Consider the following 25,876-nt stretch of genomic DNA (forward strand, 5'->3'; position numbering starts at 1 on the left):
CGTAGTCCTGTGCTCAAGGAACTTAAGAATCTTAAAAGTATTCAGGCCATAACCACAGTGTTTGTAAAGCAATGTATGTTACTCCACGTGAGTGGTATAAACCTAGTGATAAAAGACACAGAAGGGGCTTGTGAAGTTTTCCGGGTCGGGTCCGGGGAGAAGCCTTGTGAAAGGGGTGCTTCAGGCAGATGAAGCGGGAGTCTGGCGGTGGAGAGAACATGAAGGAGGCGCGTTGTCAACCAACAAGTACAGCATTAGGTTTATTAATACAGTGTTTTACCTCGTGCTAGAAGTGAACGATATGTAAGAGTGTAAGATATGTGCTTCCCAGCTTAACAATCTAGTTGGGGAGAAAATATATATACATAAGCCGCAGAAACCCCCAGAATCTGCTGCTAAGGTGCAGAGCACTGACAAGTCTAACCGCTGTATGCTGGGGAGGGGAGCCGACTCTAACACCCACTTGGAAAGCATTAAAGCTAGTGTCAACTCCCAGGATATCCAAGGGCAGGGAGACAGGATAGACATGAGGGCACCTGGCCAAGACACTCCCAATGGGTCTATCTGTACCTTTCTTTGGGCCCCCTTCCCCACATAGAACATTTTGTTACTTCTCTCTTTCAGCTTTGTTGAGGCCAAGCCAGGCAGACACACTCAGACTTGAATTCCTGCAAGCTGTTATTTATTTATAGTACCACATCATGGGAAGGGGGCAATAGTCTTGTCTTCAAATGTTCTCAGAAGAACTACATAAAACAGTTTTACAAACAAAATAAGAAAGAAAAAAAAAAACGGGTTTTTAAGTGATATATCTTTATTATATTAAGATTGAATCAAAATGAAATGTTTCATATAAAACACTGGGGAAAATTAATTAAAATATTTATTCTAAGGGCCAAGTTGAGTTTGGAGGTAGAACAGTCCCATGGCTTCTGACAGCAACAGGAGTCCTCCAGGGGGTCACCGCAGGGAGACAGGCAAGCCATAGGCTACTGGTGCTGCCCCAATAAGATACTTGAGTCGGGGAGCCTGGCGAGCCTGGTTGACATAGTACAGGAGCGGGGCTCCTGGGCCTGCTCCAAGCCAGCTCTGCAGTAGAGCCTCCGTATAGCGATCAATGTCACGGTCAGTCACATCCCAGAGGTTACCTAGAAACAGGGGGCTGGGAAAAGAGAAGGAAGAAATACAAAGTAAGGGCTCTAAAACAGAAGACTTAGGAAAACATGATTGGTGGTGGTGGTGAGTGAGTAGAGAGAAACTGAGCCAATGAGGAAGTCCCTTGGCCCACAGTCCTAGCAGGAGGACAGAAGAGGGCAAAGGGTTAAAGGCTCAGACATGCCAGGGAACTAGAGTGGGAGGAAGGTGGGGCACAAAAGAGGAAAGATTTAGGGTTCAGACCTGGGAAAGCACTTGGGGTGGGGACCTAGGATGGACTTTGTCCCTCGAGACTCACCAGCCAGCCATGATATACTTGAGCACGATGCCAGCCCCCTCTAGGTTTCCGTGCACAGCCAGGGCTGCACTGCTGCAGCCAAACAGCAGGGCCACTGCCCGGCAGCTCAGCCGCAGGACAGCCTGCCCGTCGAGGAAGTGGGCGCCGGCCCCGTGCCCTGCATAACTAAGGCAGAAGGAGGCGAGATGAGCCTGAACTAGCAGTGCCAGGCCTCTGCTGTGTCTCCCAAGGTATCCTGTGTCACCCAAAGCAAACCTTGGTGATATCCTCCCAACCCCCTGCCCCTGGGACTGCTCCTCTCCCCACCCACTGCCCTGAGTACTCACATGTATAAGTCATGCTCTGTCAGGGCCGCTTGCACCTGTTCTGGGCTCGGCACCTCCCCGACCACCCCTTTCCAGCCAGCTTCACTGCAGGGAAAAGGTAGGCATGAGAAGGGTCACGTGGCAGAGAGGGCAGACGAACACTAGGGAGAAGGTGGGCTGCAACAGTCAATTCTGGAGAAAAGGACATTTGTCCGTGTGTTATATCTACCCTTCCCCACCCACTTTCTTACTCTTGTCCCTCCTGACCTGCTAAAATGGGCTCGGAATTGCTCCTCTGTGCTGGACAGATTATTGTGAGGGTTCAGGACGTAGAAGGTACTGCGAGGATCCACCCCTTGGCTCAGCACCGACGATGCCCCGGACTGAGAGGGAGACGCTGGTGATCAGGATCCAGCTGGCCAGAGGGCCCAGGCTCCAACGAACCCCAGGCCCCTTTCCACAACTGATCCGTTCCTAAGACCTTCTCTTCTCTTCCAGGTCTCTGCCTTTTCTTGCCCAATCACCAACCCCTCCAGGCCCCACTCCCTGAACCCCAAACCTGTTTGATGATGGAGTAGCTGAGGAGGAATCGGAAAGAGGGCAGCCGGGTGACAGGCAGGGCCCGGAGGCTGGGCATGCTTTCCCATGGCAGCTTCTGCAGGTCCTGAGCAAAGGGCACTCAGAGGTTACGGTCCAGAGCCAGGTGTATGCAGGAGTCAGACGGGATGGCGGTGAGGGTGAGGAGGTACCCACTGCCCACCAGACGCTGCCCCTCTGGCCCCTAGCTCCTTACCTTGTCCAGCACTAAGACAAGATGCCTACTGCTTGGTCCCGTCTGACCCTGTAGACGTCCTACTGCCTCACTCAGGAGCTCTTGGGCTCGTTCTGGCCGGGCTGGGCACAGCCCATAGGCCAGGGCCTGAATGTCCTGCGGGGTGAGGGTACTGGCATTGCTGAGCAGGACCTGTGGGGGAACCGTGGTCAGCAAGTACCATAGCTCCCCATCCCCACCCTCAGTGGCAGGTGGCAGAGTTCAGGCTGGCTTCTTCCTCCCCTCCCCTGCTTTCTCCACTCACTTTCAGCAGAGTTGGGTCAGGATATTTCCAGCCACATTCCTGCAGCAACTCCTGTAGACAGGAGGCCTCCTGGGCAGGGCCAGGGTCCTCACTGGACGACAGCAGCAGCCCCCTCCAGCAGCCCAGCACGTACTTCTCTAGGGAAGTGGTGAGAACCTGAGTGCAGAACAGACCCTGTGGTCAGGGAGGGAGCAGAGTTTCTTTCCCCACAGGCACCCACATTTTGGAGACGAGGAAATAGATCTTCCAATGAGAGGATCTGTCTTACATTTCTTACTGCCAGTCGTGAAAGGCAAGAAGTGAGAAACATTTCATTTTTTGAGACTCTAGGGGAGTCTAGATAAGACGATTTGTAATAAATCATTACATTTTGACAAATACAAACAGGTGGGCAAACACAAAAGCTGGAAATGAATTGAAAGCTGCGGCTGGGAGGCTGATACTTGGGGTTCAATTCTTTTTTTTTTTTTTTTGTACTTATTTTTAAAACTTCCATTGCCATAACCCCTTCAAGTCTTGGGCTCTTGTTTAAGGTCCTTCCCATGTGATATAGTTGTTATTTTTGTTTTTAATGGGGGCCTTTATTGTTTTGCTTTACACATTTTTTTTTCTTTTCATAGAGGTACTGAGGATTAAACCTAAGACCTCGTGCATGCTAAGCATGCGCTCTACTGCTGAGCTGTCCTATACCCACACCCCACCAAGTGATAGGATTTCTTATTTAGGCTTTACTTCCAGAAAGGACTTGAGGTAGCTCAGTACAGACCTGGGAGCCCTGAGAGAGAAGATATTCCTTGGGCAGGCCCGACCCCACCCCACCTGGGGCACACACCTCCATCCTACGGTCCAGCTCCAGCCGCCCTGTCCACCATTCTCGCTTGTCAGTACAGCTGCTGTTCTCCTTCTGTTCCTTTTGGATGGCGTCAAACTCTTTCAGGGCCGAACTCAGAGATAGCTTTGGGAGATGGGGCTGTGAGATTGCTTGTCCACGCGGTCACCCCCTCTCCATCCCCCAGGTACAGCCTGACCAGAAGCCCGCCCCAGCCCAACTTTGCTCCCTGGCCCAGGAGACCTACCTTGTTCTGGGCAGTGGGGATCTGCATGGTGACTGGGGGATTGTCTTTTTCCAGTCGAGTCAGCAGGAGGGTGTCGCCTACAGTTCCAGGCTGAAGGGTGGCCAGGGCCAACACACACACAGTCATCCCTGACACACAGGACATGCCCAGAGTTATTTCAGCTTTTGCAAGGAATTTCTTTCCCTGTCTTCTGCACTCAATCCCTGCCATCACTCAAGACAATTCTGGAAGTCTTCCTTGGCCACTGGAGTTCAAGGTGCTCTCCCTTGCCCCAATAGCTCCCTGTAGACAAAGACCATATCTTGTACTTCTTTCTGTCCCTACAGAAATTAACAAATGCCCCTGCACACAGTGAGGCAGCCAAATCATCTGTTAATGTGTTTCATGTTAGCCCAGGAAGGCCCTGGACACTTGAACTTACCTCTGAAGAAGGACACTGAATTTGCTGATATAAAAATTGAGATTTGAAAAAAGACTTTTAGATTTAAGCTATGTCTGTCTGGTGAGAGCAACAAAATAACCAAAGGAAAAGTATAACATGTCCTTCCATAAGGAAGATACATTTGCCTGGGAACTAACTAATGCCTTAAACTCCTTCACCCAGCTGTGTGAAAGCACAGCAGAGCCAGCGATGCCTGTCACCATACCACTGGGGATCAGAGCCAGGCGCTCCTGGAAACTCTCCTTCTCCGGCTGGGGGAAGTGACCAGATCCCAAAGTCCTGAAGGAAAAGAGGCGCTGAATGCGGGCCAGGGGGACGTCTCCAGGCCTCTCCTGCAGGCTCAGCCCCTGCAGCTGGTCTGCTATTTCGAGTGATCCTTGGCGCTTCTGGGCCTTGCTGCAGGCAACACAAATGGGGGTGAGTTTTCCCTCCTTCAAAGTCTGGACCCTCCCCTCCAGTCTGTCCCAGCACAAGTCTTGGGGATGGCGGGCACTCACCTGAGCTGCCTGTGGAGGTGGATGAGCAGCTGGTGGTGACAGGTGATGGAGACAGATTCGGTGACAAGGCAGGCAGTGGCATAGGGATCCCGGTGGCCCAGGCACAAAGCCAGGACGCGGCACAGGTGAGCGTAGAGCCCACTAGGAGGGCAGTGACTGACCCCACGCAAAGCAACGCTCAGTGAGTCACAGATGGAATCCAGGGTGGACAGACCTAGAGGAAGGTCAAGACACTCACTATAGATGAATCCCTGGCTTCTGAGCTGATAGGAACTTTCTAAGAACGAGTGCTCATCTCCTCTCCCATAGGAAAATAGCAGCTACCATTTATGAAGAGCAGTGTGCCAACTGGGGTGCTACACAATTTACATGCATCACTCACTCCATCCTCCCCAAATTCCATTTTACACTAAGTAAATTGAAGCTCAGAGAGGTGGCGTGACCAGCATACAGCTGGTAGAGAGTGCTGGGATTCAAACCCAGGCTCAAAGGTTACCAGATCCAGATGGGGATCCAAAGCCAGGACCAAGGACAAACTGGAAAGGCATTGGGATCAAAAGACCTTGAGACTTGCCCTCTCCCGTGACCAGACCTCACTGATCAGCATACTTACTGACAGCCCCGAAGGCTGAGGGGGTTTGGAGCTGAGGACCGAGATCCTTGTCTGGGCAAGGGATGGGCAGCTCCTCTTTGCTGACATCCCGTCTCAGCACCTCACATTCCCCCATGGCTGTATCAGGCCCTGGAACTGGTGTCTTCCCACCTGTTAGAGAACATGACTTTTCTGTAGAGTTCCCTCCTTCTGCTGTCCCCTCTGCTCTCCCTTCTAGGGTCCAATCCCAGACCTGGCAAAAGAATTTTCTTTCTGTTCCATCTTTGGCACCAGTTATTTCTTGTGTTTTGGCCCCAGGGCAGCCCCTCCAAAACATGTACCTCCACCTTCCACCCTTGCCATCACACCTGAGGCAGAGTCTTCCCCATCAGAGCCCCTGAGGATCTCAAAGCTCCTTTCCATCTGGTTGTCATTCAGTTCCTCCTCAGGGATGGTCCTCATCATCTCGGGGCCCAGCTCCTCACAATGTCCCGATGCCACCTTCTTGGCCCTCAGGCTTCTGCCACTGAGGCCAGGGTGCCCAGGGGCACTACCTGGGGCGGCCACTGCACTAGTCTTCACGCTCGGGCCCTTCCTAGCTCGGCCCCGGCCACGGGAAGCAGTGCCTCGTCTCTTGGGTCCCTCCGCAAGCCATGCCTCAACTGAGACAGGGTCTTCCAAGTCACTGTCATCACTGAAGTTCACCTAGGATGGTGGGAAAAAGAGAAGGGCCAAGGGGCCTTCAGTGACAATGTCTGCCAACAGGTGGCGCTGCGGACGCACCACCACAGAGGCCCCTTGGGGAAGACAAGAATTAACCTCCCACATACTCACTCACTTTCAATCAGAGGCAGTTGACTCTGGGGTGTGGAAGGAGGGAGAGGAGGAACAGAAGATAAGGAGGAAGGATGAAAAGGGAAAAGGAACTGTAGAGTTAAGGAAAGTCCCCTCTGTCTGAAACAAATGTGTACTTGAACGAGGTCTTGCTGTGGAAGATACAGGCATCCCACAAAAACAGGAGAGTTAAAGGCCCCACCAGGCCCTGGGAAGCTATTCCACAGAGACACCTGACCTGCAGGACTTTTCTCCAGGACCACCCCCACCCAACACCAGTACCACCCCCATCCGACACCAGTACCACCTAGCCACAGTCCCACCTCACCTTGAGGCGTGTCTGGACCCTCTGTTGCACCCTGGGGGCCTTGGGAACCTCAGGCTTGCTCTTTGTAAGGGAGACTTCCTCAAACACGGTAAAAGGGACACGAGCTCCAGCCTGCCTGACTCGGCCTGGGGGCTTAGGTGTACAGGGTGGTCCTTGGCCTTCCAGACCTTTCAGAGAGGTATTTGAGAGGGGCAGGGTACCAGAGACCACTTGCTGGCGCCCCCTTCCAGAATGTTTTTGGCTGCGAGGCTTAGAGGATTTGGAGCCTGAGGGGGTCTTTACTGATGGTGGCTTCCAGCCCCAGGAGCTCGCAAAAAGTTGGGTAGTGCAGGAGCTGAGGCCAGACAGCTTTGCAAGAGCCCGAACCAAGAGCAGGCTGGCTCGCCAGGGCTCCAGGTGGGGTATCCGCGCTGCCACAAACTTCAGCCCCGACTCCAGGACCTTCGCTAGGCTCTTGTTTGATGGCTGGCTCAGCTCCTCCAGTGCCAGCTGTGTGTATGCCTGAGCCAAGATCTCATCAAAGAGGCCTGGGACAGGGGAAGGGGCTGCTTTGTGATTCAGGGAAGCTTGCAGAGCTTGTGTGAAGCGCTTAGTGGCTGCAGGGCAACCCTTTAGCACAACTTGCAGCAGATCCGCACCCTGGGCCCGATGGCCCATGGCCAGCCTCACCCCTGCTGTGACCAACGCCCAGCGCAGACAGACTGCCGAGAGGACAGGGCTGGCACAGAGTGAGCAGTCACAGGTGGGCAAATGGGTCAGGAAGCCAGGGCTGGGCTGGGGCTTCATTTTCAGGATTGGGGAAGAGTTTGTAGAAGGTGCCATGGGGCCAGGCTCTTTGGCCACAGTGGCCACCAGTTCCAGGGCGGGGCCTCTCAGGACGAGCTCTTCCTCTGGGAGCTGTGGAGGGCGGGGCGCCCGGGCCTGCTGCTGCCCCTTCTGCAAGTGGATCTTCTTCACAGAGCCTGGGTGCTGCGCTAGTCCGACAAACTCTGAGGGACAGTGGAACAAGAATTACAAAACTGGGAGAAATGACACCAGTGCTTCCTGAGCGACCCCAGCGGCCGATGCCCTATTATGTGTCATATACTTACTAACTGCCCATATACATTACTATACTAACATACTGAACATCCGTATGGCTTATTATTTTTCTTATAAAATCCTAGTGTCTTCTTCCCTTCTAACAACGGATTGTCACAGCCCACAAAGCCCCCACACCTGCAGCTCAGAGGCTGTGTGGCTCAGGCCAGCAGGCCAGCACCCGAGGCCCAGCTCTTAATCCTGGCTCCGGCCCCTGACTAGCCCCGTGATCCTGGCCCAAAACACTGAAGTTCTCAACTTTCTTATTTTACAAATGAAAAAACTTTATGTTCCCAATTCTTTCCAAGGTTTTGTGTGGGTCCAGTGAAATACTACAAGTAAAAGTGGTTGCTAAGAGGGCGAGTGAGTAATGGCTCAGTGGTAGAGCGCCTGCTTAGCGTGTACAAGGTCCTGGGTCCAATCCCCAATACCGTCATTAAAAAAAAAAAAAGAAAAACATGGTTGATAAGAAAAAACGTACCATAAATATCATATTTTATTATTAGCTTAAGCCCTGCTGAGGATGCTGCATTTGTGCTGCCCAATACAGGAGTCACAGCCATATGTGGCTACTGAACATGGCAAGTGTGGAGACTATCCAAGGCACTGAATGTTAAATTTTATTTAAAGTAAAATTTAAAAGACCGCTAGGAATGCATGATTCGAGGGAGAGAACTTGTAGAGCAAAATCTCAAGGAAAGAATCTTGAAAAAAAGACCAGAGCCAGCCTCCTCCACTTGAGAAGCATGAGGGAGTAAAGAAAGAGAGTTTGAAAGCGTTATTACATCTCCACTTTTGCAGCCACACCGTCAAAGTCAGATTAAAGTGAATATTCTTATGGAAAAGTCTCAGAATAGAGAATAAGAGAATACAATTATCAAACCATATCAAAGAAAATTCTAACTATGCCACCCTTTTTGAAAAGTCAAATAGGAAAAATAAAAGATCAGTGAAATTTCTAAATTTAAAGAGCCAGAATATATTAGCTTTGAAAACTAGAAACGGGTAGGCTTAGTCCCAGACAGGCCATCTGAAGGAGGGACACCATGGTCTGACTGGAGTAAAGGCACCTTTGCCATGGGACCAGGAGTAAGTCTGTAATTTTTTTTTTTTTTTAATGGAGGTGCTGGGGATTGAACTCAGGACCTTGTGCATGCTAAGCATGTGTTCTACCACTGAGCTATACCCTCCTGCCAAGGCTGTGATTTAGAAAGGAACCAAACCTTGATGTATAGAGATGTGTTACGGAGCGTGTGTCACTCGCACCAGCGCCCACAGGTGCGGGTGCGTGGCTGCTCACCCGTGCAGGACTCCAGCAAGAACAGAACCTGCTGCAGGTCCGACTGACAGAGGTCGACATCATTGCGCGCCAGCTCCAGCTCCCCCTTCAGCGCCAGGAACAAGGCACACCTGGTGGGGAGAGCAGACGAGGACCCATTGGTGGGAACTCTGTTTCCCTGGAGAGTCTTTCTTTTTGCCCGTTTCCCAGGCAGAGCCATTAGTCTTTTCCAGCCTCCAAAAGGCCTTGACTTCCAGCGCTCCCTGGGGAAAACCCTCTACACTCCTCTCTCAAATCAACTCATCCCCGTGCATGAGGACAGGATTTCCCAATCTTTGGATTCCACACAAAGAGGATCCTCCAGGCAAAGAGATTTAGGGAAACACTGTACACCAGACCTCCCTTTTGGATTTACAATTATTAGCATATTGGAGGACATGAGAAGTCCTATAGGAAATAAAAACATCTAATCTTGAATAACTCAGCATTTCCCTCCTTTTAGCCACAGAATGCATTCTTCTACCAACCCCTCTAAACATAACATCTGTGGAATAGTTTGGGACCCCACAGTCAAGGGCATGGGCACTCAGATTTGGAAATCGGCATCCTCCTGGGCTCTATACTCACTGGCGTGGTATCTGCAGCTTCGTTGTGAGTTTCAGGGCCTCTAAGCAAAAGGCCTTGGCTTCACTCACACTACCCAGGCGGCCCAGGAGGGAGACCAGCTTCTCTGAGCAGCTTAGCACCTCAGTAAGAACCTGCCATTTTTGTACCAGATTTTCACCTGTAGCAAAGGAGAGAGACAAGATCACCACCACATGGCACCTGAATCCATAGCCTGGATCCTCTGGAGACAAATCTACCAGCCCCACCATCCAGCCTGTTTATTCCCACATTAGCTCTCCTCCTTGGACACACCATAGTCCAGAAACGGTGTCGCCACAGCTGTTTTCTGAGTCGAGAGCACGTCGCTGCCCATGAGCAGGAGGATGATGCTTCGGAGGAGCTTGTGGGAGTCGATGAGCGCTATCTCAGGTGTCTGCCAGCCTGTGCAAGTGGGCAGAGGGAGGGAAGGGGGGAGGGACAAGAAGGGAGATGATGTGGCCAGAACTTCTGCCACCTCCAACTATTAAGACAGCAAATGCAAAGCATGCTCTCACCCTCTCCTTCTGCACCTAAAGCAGACAGAGCTAATCAATCACACAACTCTTTCCCCCTGAGACTCATGGAGTCTCAGAATCCTTGTCAGTGTAGTATTCTGGGCAGTCACTAAACAATCAATTCGAGTCAGCAAACGAACTGAAACTCATTTGCTATCCCAGGCCTGCTCTGGGCAGCTTCTAGGTAGGCTTGTCCATGCAGCTGGACAGCAGAGGGGATGAGGGCTGAGAAGAGCCACAGCAGACAAACCACACACATTGAGCAAGCAGGGCCACCCACCCTCTTCCTTCACCTTGGGCACAGAGCTGCTCCCACAGCGAGGCTGAGAGGCTATCTGATGAGAGGCTAAGGTAGACGGCCACCAGCTGCAGGGCCTGCACGCGGAGCAAGTACCAGGCCTTGGATGACCTCTGGAGGGCAGGGTCCCGAAGCACAGACAGCAGCAGAGAGGCGCCCTCAGTCACCTGGGCAGGGGCGAGGCGGAGGAGAGCAGTGAGTGACATTGGCTCGGTTATTCAGAGCTTGAGATGCCCCTGAATGTCACCAGCCCCCTGCTTTTCAGATGATAAAAGCTGGAAAGAAAACTAGAACCCAAGAGGGCACAAGACGGGCCAAGTCACACAGCTCATGTGTGGAAATCCCACTGGACTTCCAGTCTAGGGCACCTGTGTGATCCCAGTTTCTAGTCCCAGGACACTTTCCCCCTTGCCCTTGAGAAAACTGGAAAAGAGTGAAAAGGATGCTGTGACCCCTAGAGAAACACTGGTGAACGATTCACGGGAGAGGGCAAGGCGAGGAGAGGGCGCTGCTTTGCAGGGCCTGGAACGTTCTCCCCAGCTCCAGGGAAACCTCAGGAGCCAGACAGGTATCTCGAGAATCCTAAAGTCCTTCCAATACCCAGGACCTTCAGAGACTAAGAAAGTGAGAGGCACCTTCTGGCAATCACAGTAGAGTCGACTTTGCAGTAGGTCACAGGTCAGGGAAAGGAGCAAATACGTGTCAGTGGTGTGATCCAGAAGTTTCAGACTTGATTCTGCCTTTTTCAGGTACAGCTGAGGAAGCAATCAGGGGGTGCGTGACCATGCTGGTAAGGAGAGGCAGCCAGACTCTTGAGATTACAGCAGATTATAGCATCCCCAAGCAAAATGTTGAACATGTCCAATTAAATACGAAATTATTTCAAATATTATAGTCTATATAGGAATTATTCTCTCACTCACTAAAAAGTTCATTTAGTGCCTTTCAGCTAACCACTAAGCTAGAGAGATGAAGTTGGATGAGCAGCTTCCATCTAACAGCTTGCAATGGGGGTGGCAGGGGGGTGGCGCAGGGGCATACCTATGTAATCATGAGCCAATGCCATTAGTGGCGTGGCGACCCAGGCAAAGGGGTTGATTTTGTCCTTGAAGAAGAGGACAGAGAAAATGCTTTATGAAGGAGGAGACAATTGAGCTAAGCCTTGAAAAGAAAGGACAGGTTTGCTGAATGAAAAAAAAAAAAAAAAAGCGAGGGAGAGGGTGCATTTAGGATACAGGGACTAACACAGCCTCGCATGGACGAGGACTATAAAGTAAGTGGTACAGACTGGCATAAGGTTCGTGGTCAGGAGAGGCAAGAAAGTGTGAAGCAGAACTAGAGAAGGTGTGAGATGGAGAGTAAAGGATCTGGTCAGTATCCTCCAGGTGATGGAGAGGCCAACAAAATCCTTTAAGCAGGAAAGAGCTAAGATCAGATCTGTGCCTAAAAAGATTATGCCAGTAGATGAGGTGGAAATGGGAGGAACTGGAGGCCAGACCAGCTAGGAGACATTGTAACAGCCCTAAGAGAGCAGGAAGCATCAACTAGGGCAACAGAAATAGTTGGAACAGACTCACAGACATATAAAACACACTTATGGTTACCACGGGGAAGGGGGTGAGAAGGGATAAATTGGGAGTTCGGGATTTGCAGATACTGACTACTGTATATAAAATAGATAAACAACCAGTTCATACTGTATAGCACAGGGAACTATATTCAGTATCTTGTAGTAACTTATGGTGAAAAAGAATATGAAGATGAATATATGTATGTTCCTGTATGACTGAAGCATTGTGCTGTACACCAGAAACTGACACAACACTGTAAACTGACTACACTTCAATTAAAAAAGTAGAAATAGTTGGGAAATACAGGATTAGCAGCATATGGTAGCTGCAGACTATGTAAGACTTAATGAACAGTTGTTTTAGCAGTAAGAAGGAGAAAGATGTCTCCTCTTCCCACAGCCGCCTCCCAACCGCTCCACACTTTATGGTCCTCCTGCCAAATGCGGTAGAAGGCAGGGAAGCCATCCTTTCAGAATCCTGTCTTCCCAGAGAAAAGCTGGGTCACCGAAGGCAGGTCTCCTGGCAGCCCCCTAGGCCGGGCACTCACCTGAGCATAGCTGGGACAGCCGAGTGTCAGGAGCAGCTGGGTGACGTGGCAGGAGGAGCCAGCTGCCTTGGCGTGGTCCTCCAGTCTCTGAGAGACGATCTGCACAAGCAGGAGGGCCTCCAGAGCCTGCAGGGGCTGGTTGGCCAGGAGCAGCAAGTTTACCCAGTTCGTGCTCAAGCCTCCATTTCCACCCCCTCCTCTCCTGCCTTTTGGGACCTTGGTCTGACCAGCAGCCTGGCTGGAATGTGGCTACCCCACAGAGCACCCATCAGCCATCAGCGAGGGAGTATGCAAACCCTCCTACCCCCTCCCTTCCATTTTAAAGCCCACACGCCAGTCATCATCAACAGCCAGGATTTAATGGGTGCTTGCTACGTGCCAGGCACTGTGCCAACTCACTTTATCTTCATAGCAACTCTGATCCCAATTTTACAGATAAGGAAACTAAAACTTACATAGGTTAAGTTACTGGTCTAAGTTCATGTTAACAGGCATGTGGTAGAGCCAAGACTCGAATCTAGGGCCCAGGCTCCTCCCGCTAGAAACAGGGCCTAATGCCCACACTAACAAAGATCCTTTATATGCAGTGTTCTTTTCCAGAGGTTCCCAAAGTGGGGTCCAGGGAAGAATGTCAGGAAGTCTGTGAAACCTCCTGATGCTGCATGTAAAATGTAAAACTGTATCTAAAGGTATTTATGTATTTTTTTCTGAATATACAGGTCACAAATGATATTACCAATAATCATGACTAACATGATTATTCCATTTACACACACCATCTTCCATGCATTAGCTCACTGAACACTAACACAGCTATGAGGTAGTACTATTATTACCCTCATTTTAGAAATAAGGAAACATGGGCTTAGAAGGTTAAGCAACTTGCCTAAGGCCATGGAGCTTGGATTTAAACTCAGGGAGACTGGCGATAGAGCCCACACGGGATTACATGACTTCATAGCAGGGACACAGACCAAAGGTGAGGGAGCTGGGTTTCGGGTCTGTGTCAATGCCCTGCCCTGTTACCTTTGCCACCAGCTGATAGAGAGCCGCCAGGATCTGCAGGGAGGCTGCTGTCTGCTGGAGACACCGCACAGAGGGGGCCTGCCCCTTTGTAAGCACCTCCTTCCACAGGGCCAGGGCTTGGTCCAGGCATTTGGACTGAGCTGGAAGTCAGAAGACAGGGACCAGCCATTACCAGCCATTCTCTCAGCCTGGGCCATCTAGGGGAAGGTGGTCCTCTTCTCCAAAACAGCCTCTGTCCTTTGTGCCCACCTCCCACTCCACAGGGTAGTCTCTCTCACCCCTGGGGTCCCCATTCTGCTCTTAGGAAGCCACAGAGGAGGCCCTGTCCCACCACACTACATTCCTTACCAGCATCTGCAGCCAGGTTGAAGGCAATGTTACTGTATAGGAAACAATCTTCCTGGAGTTTGTCTTCATAGTTCAGGTCATTGACTTCAAACTCCTCCAGGTTACTAGGGGCCTGGGCTCTCCGATCCCGCTCAATACCCTGGATGGGGTGATCAGGGTAAAAAACAGAGCTGGTACCAGCTTGCTGGGGGCCCAGAGAAAATAATTCCTGGACCCAGTCCTGCCCGGCCCCAGAGCAGCCACACTCACCTCCCGCATTTTGGCCTCCAGGGTGCAGATGTAGAGCCACAGCAGGGCCTGTGCTTTATCATCCAGAAGCCGATCCTTGGCCTCAGCTTCGGGCCTCACAGACTCCAGAAGCTGCAGGGCTTCCTGGATGGCATCCAGGGCAGAGCTGTAGGGAGAAGATGCCCGTAGGCCAGGTGTACCACGAGTACCTGCCTCGGTGTCCCGGGTAGGGGCTTCTGCAGCCAGCTGGCCTCACTCTTTGAATGCGTTCCCCAGGCCACAAACTAAAGGAGGTGCTCAGGGATGTGGAGAGGGGAATAGGCTCCAAAGATGGTAAGAGGACCTAGGGCCAGAAGCAAGAGTGGCCTCCCCAGTCCTTCCTCCTCACCAGTCAGTCTGCTGGGCAAAGTCGTGGTAGCAGAGCACCTGGGCCAATTCCACCAGGTGGGTGGCTCGAGCCCAGGCCCCAGCCGGTGTCTCCTCGGGGCTCAGCTCCAGCAGGTCACAGATGACGTTGAACCGTTCCTGCCCTGTGTCAGCCCGCACTGCCTTGTAGGCCTGCAGCTCCTCCCTGAGCAGGACGGCCAGGGTCTCCGGGTCCCAGCCACTCAGGCTGTCTCGCAGCGTCCTGAGAGAGGGCAGGCTCAGCCCCCGGGAGCCCATGAAGCACAGCACCCCTGCCCCATGCCAAGGAGTCCCCGTTTCGGCTTGCTGAGAGCCAGTAAGTTTCCAGTGGCAAAAGCAGGAACATTGCCTGTCACCGCTGTCCCCCTACTACCCAGCACAGTATCTGGCACACAGTTGGCACTGAATGAATAACAATGAATGGAGGAAACAGTGCCTTTTTCAGACATAAGGATGAACATGACCATGAGGGCAAAAAGGAGCCCTAGCCAAGGGGCAAACATGGTGGTGCCCCTCCCCACCAACTCACTTCAGCTGGAGCTCCTTGTCTCCAGCTCTGGCTGCATCCATCTTGACCCGGACCCAGAAGGTGACTGGCTCAGTCATGTGTTCGGGGCCACAGGGCTGCAGGGCTGCCAGCCACAAAGTCACCATCTTGCAGCCCTGGGCCTGTTTACCCAGTTTCTTCAAACTCTCTACATGCAGCCGGAAGCACCTGTGCAACTGACCAGAGAAAGAAGACAGACCAAACTGGAGAGAGACCAATGAGTCCGTACCATGGGATAGTATGTATGTGCACAGGGCCCTCCTGCCCAAACACTGCCCCGAGGCCGAAGACACCTAAGAACTAAATATCCTGGGTGCTCTCAACCCCAGGCTTTGGTCCATCCCACTCACATATCTATCACCTACACCCTGAAAACCTGCTCCTCCTCCTGACCCTCCTCTAAGCAAATTGCTGTGGTCTCCTGAGTCAGAAAAACAAGACCATCCTGGCCTCTTCCTTCTCCCTCCCTCCCAGCCAGTCACTTTCTGGGTTAATCCTTGACTTCTTGCACCCACCCAACTTCTTTCCATCCCTTGGGAAGCTGCTTCAGTTCAGACACCCATCCTTTTCTACCTGGGCCACGCAAGCCACCTAGGTGTCAGGTGTTGTCTTTACTCTCCATTCATTTGTCACAGTGATGCTGAGACATCCAAGATGCCAATCTGATACCAGGCCTCCACTTAAATCCTTGAGAGGCTCACAGGTGAAACTCAAGGTCCTCTATGACCCGTCTCACCTGCCAATCCAGCCAACCCATCATTTCATGGGTGCTCTTTCTTTATGACAGTGGTTCTCACTCTGCTTGCCCAAAGGACCACCTAGGGGAATGCCTTAAAAGAATATCCAGATGCCTGGGCTCCAGTGCCAGAGACTCTAATGCAATTAGCTTGGGGCAGTCTTTAGAACTTTTTTTTTAAGTTCACTCAGGTGATTATAATGTATAGCCAGGTTGAGAACCACTGGCCTGGGGCAAGGCTATATATAAAAAGTGAGTCAATCAAAAAAGTAAGTAAACAGGGGGAAGGGTCTAGCTCAAGTGGTAGAGCGCATGCTCAGCATCCAAGAGGTCCTGGATTCAATCCCCGGTACCTCCTCCAAGCGGAAATCAATGAACAAACCTAATTACCTCTCCTTCAGAAAACAAACAATACAAGCAAAAAATTAAGTAATTAACAGTATAGGTGAGGTCTAGGAAACACTGGCCCAGGTACTGGTGCTGACACTCAGCTCCTAACACCTACTCCAGGGCAGGGTCCTGGCCAGGCGCTTTCATGCTACTCAAGCTCCCTCTTCCCCCCAACATAACCTCCCCCCAACATAACCTCCCATCCTGTCCTCCTACCTTGTCAGGAGGCACCTCAGGATAGGTGCTGGGCTTCGCCAAGCCTAAGTGCTGACAGAGGGGCTCAGAGATGGCACAGGCCTCGGTGTAGAGCTTGTGACTATAGAAGCTGTAGGCCAAGTTACTGGTGTAGGAGGCTGCAGGGGGTAGAGAGGTCAGCTGACCACAGGAATGGTTCCACCGCCCTGGCCTGCTGGAGGCGCAGCAGAGAAAAGCTCAAACTGCCGTCGGCTCAGCAGCTCTGGGATCAGACAGGAACCCCCATCGCTAGGGAAGGAGAACGGGCAGCTCTCCCCTTCCTGCTCCAAGCCAGCCCACGCCCTCCACTCTAGCAAGGCGAACCCACACCAGTCAGCCCCTCTGAACTTGTCTCACAAGAATCAAGGCCTCATTCTCACACAGGGCCCACCTCTCCTCACATGCCAATCTCTGTCTTCTTCTTGCTCCAAAGGTCAGCGCCTCAGGGGAACACTCTGGCCTGTCCCTTACCTCCCTCTCCTTCCCATATTCTACTGGAGCCACACTGGCCTCCCTGGTATTCCTTCAACACACAACATGCCAGTCCCTCTCCAGCCATAGGGCCTCAGCACTGGCTGTTTCCTCTGCCAGGGGTGTCCTTTCCCAGGTGTCTACATGGCCAACTCCCCCACAGTCTCCAGGGTTTGCTCAGGTCACCCTCTCCACGAGGCCCACCTTGACCATCTAGTTAAGTGGTAACTTGCCCCCCTCACTACCCTGACCTCCTAATTCCCTTTCTTATCCTGCTTTCCTTTTTCTTTCCCCTCTTATTTCTTATCACTTTCCAATATGTTGATACTTCAATTATTCTATTGTTTATTTCTCCCCCAACCAGAACATGGCTCCACGAGGGCAGGGATCTTTGTTTTATTTACTGACATATCCAGGTACTCAGAACAGCTTAACACGTAGTAGGTACTCAATAACTATTTGTTGACTAAATAAAATTTTCCTGACTTCTAGTTTAGGCAGCTTCCTGGCTATTGACATAGAAGGCTGGGAGAAAATAAAGCAGGCCTTCATACTCTGCAGGAAGAGTTTTCATATTATTAATTTTTGTGACTTTCACCTCTGTGGCTAGGTTCAACCTGAAAATATGAATATGAAAAGTTCTCCAAAACCATCTAGTAACTGAACTCATTATGCTGATATGATTTAAACCAAAGGGCCATGCTTCTTCTAAAATGAGGGGAAAATTAGGAAATATAAAAATAGGCAAAACTAATCTATGCTCTTAGGATAGTTAGTGGTTGCTTTTGGGGTGTGGGGTCTAGAAGGGGGCACAAAGAGGGGTTTTTGGGAGTCTAAGTCATGCTCTGTTTCTTGATCTAGGTGTCAGTTACAAGGTATGTTCACTCTCTGAAAATCCATCAAGCTGTCTGCTTATGATCTTAGTACTTTTCTGTATGTATATTTCAATTAAAAGGGTGGGGAAAGGGACGGTACAGCTCAGTGGTAGAGCACATGCTTACCATGCACGAGGTCCTGGGTACAATTCCCAGCACCTCCTCTAAAAATAAATAAATAAATAAATAAACCTAATCCTCACCCCCACACAAAAAAAACTTAAAAAAAAAAAAAAAAAGGGTGAGGAAAAGTATATTTGCCCGTTGGTTTATATGTACATATAGAAATACACGTGGCATATCTCTAGAAGGATACATAAGAAGTCGATCACATTAGCTGCCTCTGCAGAGGGAGACTTGGGTGAGTAGCATTAGGGGCAGCAGGGGGACTTTTCACTGTATGCCCTTTTGTGAGAGTTGAATTTTGAAAGATATGAATGTTTTACCTGGTTTAAAAAAAATTGGGGGAACTATATTCAATACCTTGCAATGACCTATAATGAAAAAAAAAATATATACGTGTGTGTGTATAAATGAATCACTACGCTGTACACCAGAAATTTAACACATTATAAATCAACTATACTTCAATTTAAAAAATTTAAGTTATCAATGTTCTACAATTTCATGAAACAAATACCAAATCAGATTTCAAAGTCAATGAGAAAAAAAAATCACATCTGCTACAATAAGTTAGCCTCTTCACTTCTCTTAGTAAGTTAGCTTGATCACTTCTCTATTGCTTTTAAATAGAGTAACTGATACTTATAAACATCTTTTTCACTGCCTCCGAAAACCACAGGGCACCCCCACAGTGATCAGACCTATCCAGCGAGTGCTACTTGCCTGCCTAATGAGTCATGACCCTCCCAAGAACCCTGTGTCTGTGTCCCAGGGCACTAACCGGTCATCCCCAGGGAGTCAGTCAGCTCTCGGCCTGACAGGCCCTGTAAGGCCTCCAGCATCCAGATAACAGTAGATTTGCAACTTTCCACTAGCTGGGCCAGGTGAGCCAAGTCAGCTACCTGAAGGGACAAGAAAGGTGAGAGGAGACGTAATAGGTCCAAGGTGATAGGTCCACCCCACCCCACATCCAAAGCCAAAGCAACCCCAGACCCTAGGACCATCCAGGGTTTGTGATTCCAGATGGTACCTGACAGCCTTGGGCAAAGTCATAAACCACCACAGCGTAGAGATGAAGTCCCTGAAAGTACATCTGAACCAAAGCCTGCTGCTGCTTGGAGGAGTCCCCACAGACCTGAGAGAGGAAGGGAAAGGTTAGTTTTACGGGCAGGCAACTGCAAGCTGAAGACTGACCCAGAGTCCTAGAGAACTGACACAGCCCTGGGAATAAGAAGGACACCAGGAGGAGCCACTGCCCTCTCGGCATATACTAGGCTGCTGGCTGGCCAGGCATAGTCCAGAGAGCAGCTTACTAAGGTGGGAGCCGGGTCTTCCAGATCTTACCAAAGACCCTAGCCTGATAGAGTCTATAGAAATACATTTCTACCCTACCTCTAGGTCTTTAACTTACGCCATCCTGCAGATGCCGGATAAGGGAACAGTAGTCGCCAAGAAAAGCAAAGAGGCCCAGGATAGCATCAGGTCCACAGCGCCCCTTGGTCCCTCGCTCCAGGACTGAGAGGAAGAACTGGCAGCTGTCACACAATGCTCGCAGTGGGGGCAACGATGCCTCCATACTGTTCTTCAGGACAGTTGACGCCTGGATCAGAAGCTTGGCCACTGCCTGGGGTCCTCCCTCCGCAACCTGCAGCAGTTTGACAGCCAGGTGGCATAGCTGGAGGCTGGGGGCCAGATTGGTGTTCCTTAGGTAATCGTGGGCCTTCTCCACTACCCTGGTGGCCCTGGCGTGGTGGTGGCTCCAGCAGAGGCGACGGCAATGTTCCAGGGTAAGCTCCAAGAGGCAGAGGGCCCTCTGAGGGGAAAGAGGACCAGGAGAGCCCCCTCCCTCACCCACCAAGGCTCTGATCACCTGCCTGGAGAGCAGGTCATCTAGGAAATCAGCATCTGACTCATTCAGACCATGCCCACTGGCATCAAATAGCTGATGGGCAGCTACCATTCGACAGGCTGTTGAAGAAGCGAAGTGGGGAACCTCACAAGGGGTACTTTCATCCTCCAAGAGTACTAGAAAGCTCAAGGCCTTCAGCCGAGCTGAGAATGCAGCTCGCCGCTCCACCAGGGCTTCTGCTGCCTTCCAAAGCAGAGAAAAGCTACCCCGAGCCACAGCCTCGTAGTCCTGGGGAGCAGCGTGGTGAGAGCACTGCACCAAGCAGGCATGGAGGGGCTGAGCAAGTCGGAGTGTAGCCTCTGGGATTCCCTGTGCAGCAATGTTCCGCAGAAAGATGAAGAGAATTCTTTCCAGGTAGAGGGGTGGGCGCTGGGGGGTAGACATCAAGTAGCCATCGCAAGCCAGCTCTGCCAGCTCCAGCAGGCTCCCCAGGTGTCTAGGGCAAGCCAGCCTGACAGTCAACTGCTGGTTGCAAGCCCTCAGGATGGCATCACAAGCTTGTCTCTTCTCCACATCAGACCGGCAGCAGGGAGAACCAGCTGGAAGCTTGGACAGGAACTCCTACGAGGAGAGAAGATGTGAATGGGGCTACCAAAGGAGAAAAAGAGGCAGGGAAAGGAACTAGAAATGGGATTGCTCAGGAGAAGATCTCCTACTAATCTCTCTTCGAATAAATTAAACAAAACAGCTCCGCTTGGAAAGCCAGGTGTATCCACAGCCAGACAGCACTCCCACCTTCAAGTCAGGCAGCAACTCTTCAGCCTCCTTTGGACTGCTTAGCAGAGTCCCAAAGTTGACTCCTTTGAAGCTCCTCATGGTGCCGGAGGGCTAGGGAGAAGGAGACGGATTAGGGAAAGCGGAGAAGATTGTAACGGAACTAAATGAAGGATGGGAGAAGGGCTTGAAGGCCCCGGAAGGCAGGGGTAAAGAATCCCATCAGAAATCCTATTGGAAAAAAGCTCATGACAGGACGCCGGGCTTCTGTTATAAACCGAGGCTTCCGCATTTCTTTTCTCCCACCGAACCCCGGCCTCACTACCCATCCCAACAACCTACGCCCCGCACCAGAGGCCTCCACCGAGCTCTTCAGTGCCCACCCGGACTTCCCGAGGTCTCTCCACCCTCTCTCGTAGAGCCTCCTGGCCTCTCCCTCAAGTTAGCACCGGAGCCCCATTCACCTCTGCGCATACACACGCTCAAGAGTACCTCCAGGCCTTATGGTCCCAAAGATCGCCCGCCTCCCCAGAGCCAGGACTTACCACTTGACTGAGTACTCCGTAAGAATCCAAAATGTAGCCTACGTTTTCCGCGCCAGCCCCTCCTTTCAAATATCCCCAGCAACCAATCAGAGACAGCTGCGTACGCCGGCGGGCCGCGCAGCGCGCTGGGAGTTGTAGTTTACCCGCACCGTCACGTGATGCCGGCGGGCGGGGTCTTGCTGCCCAGGGCGTTAAGGCCTCTTGGGGGCGCGGGTTCACCCGCTCTTTTTAGGTAGGGCTGCCCGTCGCTTAGTTGCTGTCGTGAAGGCCAGCCCCTGCCTCCTTCTCCTCCCCTTTATCTTCAGAGTTCCAAAAGCGTTTAAATTTCCCGGGAAGAGAAATAAGCTAGACAACAAAAAGAACTTACTTGGAAACTCGCGGTTTGGGTTACTAGAGGAAAAGGGCGTAGCCTTTCACGTAACTCTTTTAAAAATAGAGTTTTCTGGGGGCACTGACAAGAATACTGTGGCGACTTCCAGCTCTCTGCCTTCCAGTCTTGCTCCTCCCATCAGTTGTGTTGAGGAAGACAGAGGATCTTTTCCATGGGGAATGGGGGATAGAGGGGTGGGGTGGGTGGGGGCTGTGAATGACGAGGGGGAGAACTAGGAAAACTCCGTCACTGGGATAGTTCACAGTTTTTAATGGCTTATACTAACTACTTCCCCAAACATAAGAATTCACTAGGCTCTGCTTCTTTTCCCTCCCTCCACCAAAGAATTCTGTTTAAAACTCTGCGTCTTCCAGTTGGCTTTTTCTTGATGAATTCTGTTGGGGAACTCATCCTTCTCTATTATTCTTTCTTCTTCATCATCAACCTCTTTTAGGAGCTGAGAATCTAGCAGGGAAGACTATTTAAAACAAACAAACCCAAGAACAGTATCTCCAAAGGGTCTCAGCTTTGGAATGGTAATATTACTGCAGGGGCTAAATGTGTGTTAGAAACATTACGTACTTAACCCTTCTAAGGTAAGGGACCCAGCAGAGAGGAGGTGTTCATAAATGATCAATGAGATACATCCATTCTCTCAGTGCTCATTTCCTCTTGTTTACACCTTAGCAGTCAGTGCTCATTTACATAATGTGTAACAAGTGTTCTAGGGCTTTTTTTCCTATGTATTTGTATTATTATCTACTTGACTCTAAATTCCTCAGGGTTTTTATGCCTCTTCTACTTCTCACAACAAGTAGGCAGTTCTTTAGACACCACTTAAGTGCTGACCAATCACACAGTTGAATATATATGCCCAATCATATAAGTTGAAGTGTATAATTCAGTGTCACCTGAATCCCTGATGTTTATAAAGAGAGGGCAGCAGATGGTGGAAAAAGCTTTTAACTTGAGTCTGGACAGAGGAACCAGGTTCTAGCCCCAGTTCAATTTATTATTAATCTGTGAAATGGGACAATAACATCACTCCCTCCCAGGGGTTCTGCCAGCCTCAAATAGAGCAGCCTTGACATGCTTTCCAAAGGCCCTAAGAATACTTTGCAGCCTAACAAAGCATGTCATATATGTACTGGCATATAAAGATGTCAGAGATACATAAATGATTGTTATAGTCCTCATGTGAATTTTGTTTTAAAAAGAGAAAAAACAAGATACACTGTTGTGTAAAACAAACAAAAAAAAAACCAAGTTACAGAACAGCATGAATGGTATGATTCAATTTTTATTAAAAAATATTAAATCTATGCACCAAACTACAAACATTTAACAGTGGTATACAGAGCAGGCTTAAGGGAGCCTTTTTTATGTTTTATATTTCTATAGGCATATATGTATTTATGTTTGTAATATATTTCTATATAAATGTAAATATATGTATTTTAATGTAACATTATATAAACACATATATTCACATATTTATATTAAATATGTATTTATATGTAAATATGTATTTCTGTATTTGCATTTGACTATTTTATAATGAGCCCACATAACTTTACTGTTAAAAAAAAAACTTAAAGCAAATGTGCAGTGTTTTTATAACATCAGGTCTAATCCCAAGCATGACAAACTTTTGTTTGCCTTACAATTCTATTCTGTGGTTCTGTGAGGAAGTGGTGGCAAAAAATCATAAAAGGGACAGGGAGAACCACAGGACTGGGGTTAGGGGAAGAGTGTTGGGGAACCTAGACCCAGCCAAAGGGTCATGGCCATTAGCTGGGCTCAGCCCTCTCTCCTCCCTGAGCAGGGACTGAATTTCCAGGAAGAGGTCATCCTCCAGCCTCAGAACCCAGGACTGTGCTCATGCCCCACTCCTCCTGCCTTCTTGTCCATTGGTTCCTGGTTCCTTGGGCTGTTTCTCTTCTCAGGATCACTTAAAAGCTCCAAATAAAATAATCCTGTATCCAGCTGGATGGAAAGGCAGAAAATCAGGAGCCTCTTAGTGAAAGATGGTGGTGTGTATCAAGTCTGACACCAAGCTGACCTTCCCACTTGAGGAAGAGGAAATGAGTTCAAGTGGAACATACTGACACCCTCCTCAGCTGTGCACATACCCCAAAGTAGAAGGCCTCTCAGATAGCTTGACACTGCTTTCTGGGCCTGGACCAAGGATAAACACTGCTGGGAATCACCCATCCACTGGGACGCATTGGAAAGTTCTACACCCCGTTACAGCCCCATCCACTCATCCACCCACATCTGACTAGGCTCAGCTGGATTGAAAAAGTTAAAAAATAAAATATGAAAGCAAACACTTATGTAGTGCTTACACTGTGGGCCAAGTGCTGTTCTGAGCACTTAACTGAATTCTCACAAGAGCCCTATGGGTAGAAACTATACCATCACCCCCATTTTATAGATAAGGAAACTGAGGCATAAATTTGGACCCAGGCAGTCGGGCTCTGGCTCCATGCTCTTAACCATTTCCCTCTGCTGCCTCTCAGCAGAGTATCACCAGCAGCATTTTGCAGGCTGCGTGCACCTGGTGAATCAATCCCTCATTTGACCCATATGGGCAAATACCCAAAAGTGGGCCAGGTGGCCACGGCTAAGCATTCCCACTCTCTTGCCCTTCTCCAGGGACAGGGCTTGGGATGAGGGAGCAGGGCTAGGTGGGGAAAGAGTGAAGGCCCAGGGGACAGAATTAGTACATACCACAGGAGGGGCACTGGGAAGGCAGCAGGAGGCAAAGTTTAGCCTTGACTTTGCCATCCATTTGCTACAATGCCCTTTAAGTGGATTTTCCTCTCAGGTAGAAAAATTTCACCAGCATCTAGTAATACAATGCATGGCATACAGCAGGTGCTCAACAAATGGATAAATCCCTAAGATGCCTCCGAGCTCTTCACACCTGTTGAGTCTGACGGGAAGAACCCTCCCCACTTTATCTGTCACCAGCTCCTTTGAAGAAAGCTCAGCAGGGGGACAAAGCTAAAAGAACCTCATTAGTCTGTCTCCTCTACCTGCCTGTGTCCTTATCACTTAGGAATTAGGGGCCCCCTCATGCTTCCATCAGTAAGTAATTACTGTCACCCCAAGTAACAACTCATTAACTAGGCTCTGGATTCTAGTCTAATAGACTTCCCAAATGGGCAGCTCTTGAAAGGCCAGGTGTGAGCTAGCCTGTCCCCTCGCCAGACAGTTACTGAGCACAACCATTGGGAAAGCACCCCACTGTGTGTATATATGGGGGGACAAAGGCAAATGAGACATAATTTCCTCCTGTCCTCAAGGAGATCATAGTATGGTAGAGGGAGAAGGAAACTCTACAAATAATTATAAAATACATCTAGGCCCAGCTTTACAGGGCAGAAGGGGGAAGTGGAGTTACTGCAATAGACTGTCTTAGCCTCAAGATGGGGGAAGGAAAAGATACCTGTTTTTACTAAACCTCAACTTGTTCCCTGCAGGCTGGGTGTAGGAATGTGTTTTTTCCCTCCCCTGAGTAGGGATCTGAGACCACCACACATCCCTCTCGCTCGGCCTCACCCTGCGGGAGCCCAGCCACCCTGCATTCCTCCTGCACCAGGTGATGCTATCTCCCTGCACAGGTATGGACTTGCAGGTCTTGGAAAAGTCTTACCTCTTCCTGTCTGGGAAGTAGTCTGGGACCCAAGGAAAGGTCATCAACCTCTTTCCAGCACAGGTAGGTGTCCCATGCCCATCTCAAGCACATTCCAGGACTCTCCCTTGACCTACCCTCCCTGCATCCCCACCCATCTTAACTGCTGGCTCTGCTTCCCTTAAGAAGCCCAGGTTTTGGTGGGAGGAGAGAAGGCAGATACAATCAGAGGTGAGGCAGGGAGGGGCCCACAGAACTGGTGTTCCCACTAGTACTGTTTCCTGCCCTGATGGCTGCCTTACCTTCACTCACTCTGGGTGGGGAAGAGTCAGGTATAGACAAGATGTCCCAGTCCCTCAGCCGTTCACTGCTCTCTCCTCAGCAGCCCTTCACTTGGGTTTCATGCAAGGATACAGGACCTGAAGGGCCCAGATGATGCTGGACAGATGGTGCCTCCACAGCCACAGAGGCAGAAGGCAGGTAGCACACGTGCTGAGCAGCAAGCCTGTTCCTGCAGGAAGGCTGCAGATTTGCCCCAATGGGTGGTCACTGAGGCAGCCCGAGCACCTGGAATCTTTGCTCAACGGCTTGGGCATCCACTCCATACACTCAAGATTGTCTCACTCTAGATGTGGCACAAAGTTTTTGCTTGGCAACTAGGGAGGGTAACCAGATATGGAGGACCTAGAAGCCTCAGGCATTTCCCATCCACTTCTGTTGAGAGGCAATTCCACAGCTCAGTTTAAGCTGGAGGCAGTCTTAGAGAAGCTGGTAACC

The 25,876-nt window shown here is 50.3% G+C and overlaps 1 protein-coding gene across 3 annotated transcripts; it reads right to left on the bottom strand.

Moving 5' to 3' along the window:
- Positions 1-793: 793 nt before the first annotated feature.
- ESPL1 (extra spindle pole bodies like 1, separase) lies at positions 794-25,817 on the bottom strand. Of its 3 annotated transcripts, none has more exons than XM_010964360.3 (31): positions 25,402-25,817; positions 20,566-20,658; positions 19,333-20,391; positions 18,952-19,056; positions 18,703-18,823; positions 16,435-16,571; positions 15,075-15,268; positions 14,529-14,768; positions 14,162-14,306; positions 13,913-14,051; positions 13,565-13,704; positions 12,539-12,673; positions 11,056-11,175; positions 10,416-10,587; positions 9,881-10,009; positions 9,590-9,746; positions 8,984-9,093; positions 6,604-7,592; positions 5,810-6,146; positions 5,463-5,612; positions 4,850-5,063; positions 4,558-4,748; positions 3,911-4,038; positions 3,667-3,789; positions 2,835-2,990; positions 2,552-2,722; positions 2,318-2,422; positions 2,026-2,141; positions 1,780-1,863; positions 1,454-1,618; positions 794-1,162 (listed from the first exon to the last, which is right to left on the bottom strand). In XM_010964360.3, exons 2-31 carry the CDS (start codon positions 20,644-20,646, stop codon positions 961-963), a joined length of 6,315 nt encoding a protein of 2,104 aa, XP_010962662.2. In that variant the 5' UTR covers positions 20,647-20,658; positions 25,402-25,817; the 3' UTR covers positions 794-960. The 3 variants fall into 3 exon arrangements, with proteins under 3 accessions (XP_010962662.2, XP_045379496.2, XP_074230880.1); XM_045523540.2 differs by lacking the exon at positions 25,402-25,817 and adding an exon at positions 21,090-21,152; XM_074374779.1 differs by lacking the exon at positions 25,402-25,817 and adding an exon at positions 21,090-21,139 and having other exon boundaries at positions 5,996-6,146.
- Positions 25,818-25,876: the final 59 nt, after the last annotated feature.

The sequence above is a fragment of the Camelus bactrianus genome, chromosome 12 (genome assembly GCF_048773025.1).
Source record: "Camelus bactrianus isolate YW-2024 breed Bactrian camel chromosome 12, ASM4877302v1, whole genome shotgun sequence".
In the NCBI taxonomy this organism is placed as follows: Eukaryota; Metazoa; Chordata; class Mammalia; order Artiodactyla; family Camelidae; genus Camelus; species Camelus bactrianus.

What these genes read in the sequence shown, in the direction of transcription:
- ESPL1 (XM_010964360.3), bottom strand. Translation starts at nt 20,646, where the DNA reads ATGAGGAGCTTCAAAGGAGTCAACTTTGGGACTCTGCTAAGCAGTCCA. An exon ending in TTTGCCCAGCAGACTGACTG is followed by an intron (nt 14,307 to 14,528) that starts GTGAGGAGGAAG and finishes TTCTCCCTACAG; the next exon opens with CTCTGCCCTGGATGCCATCC. An exon ending in GCTGTCCCAGCTATGCTCAG is followed by an intron (nt 11,176 to 12,538) that starts GTGAGTGCCCGG and finishes TTGCTTCCTCAG; the next exon opens with CTGTACCTGAAAAAGGCAGA.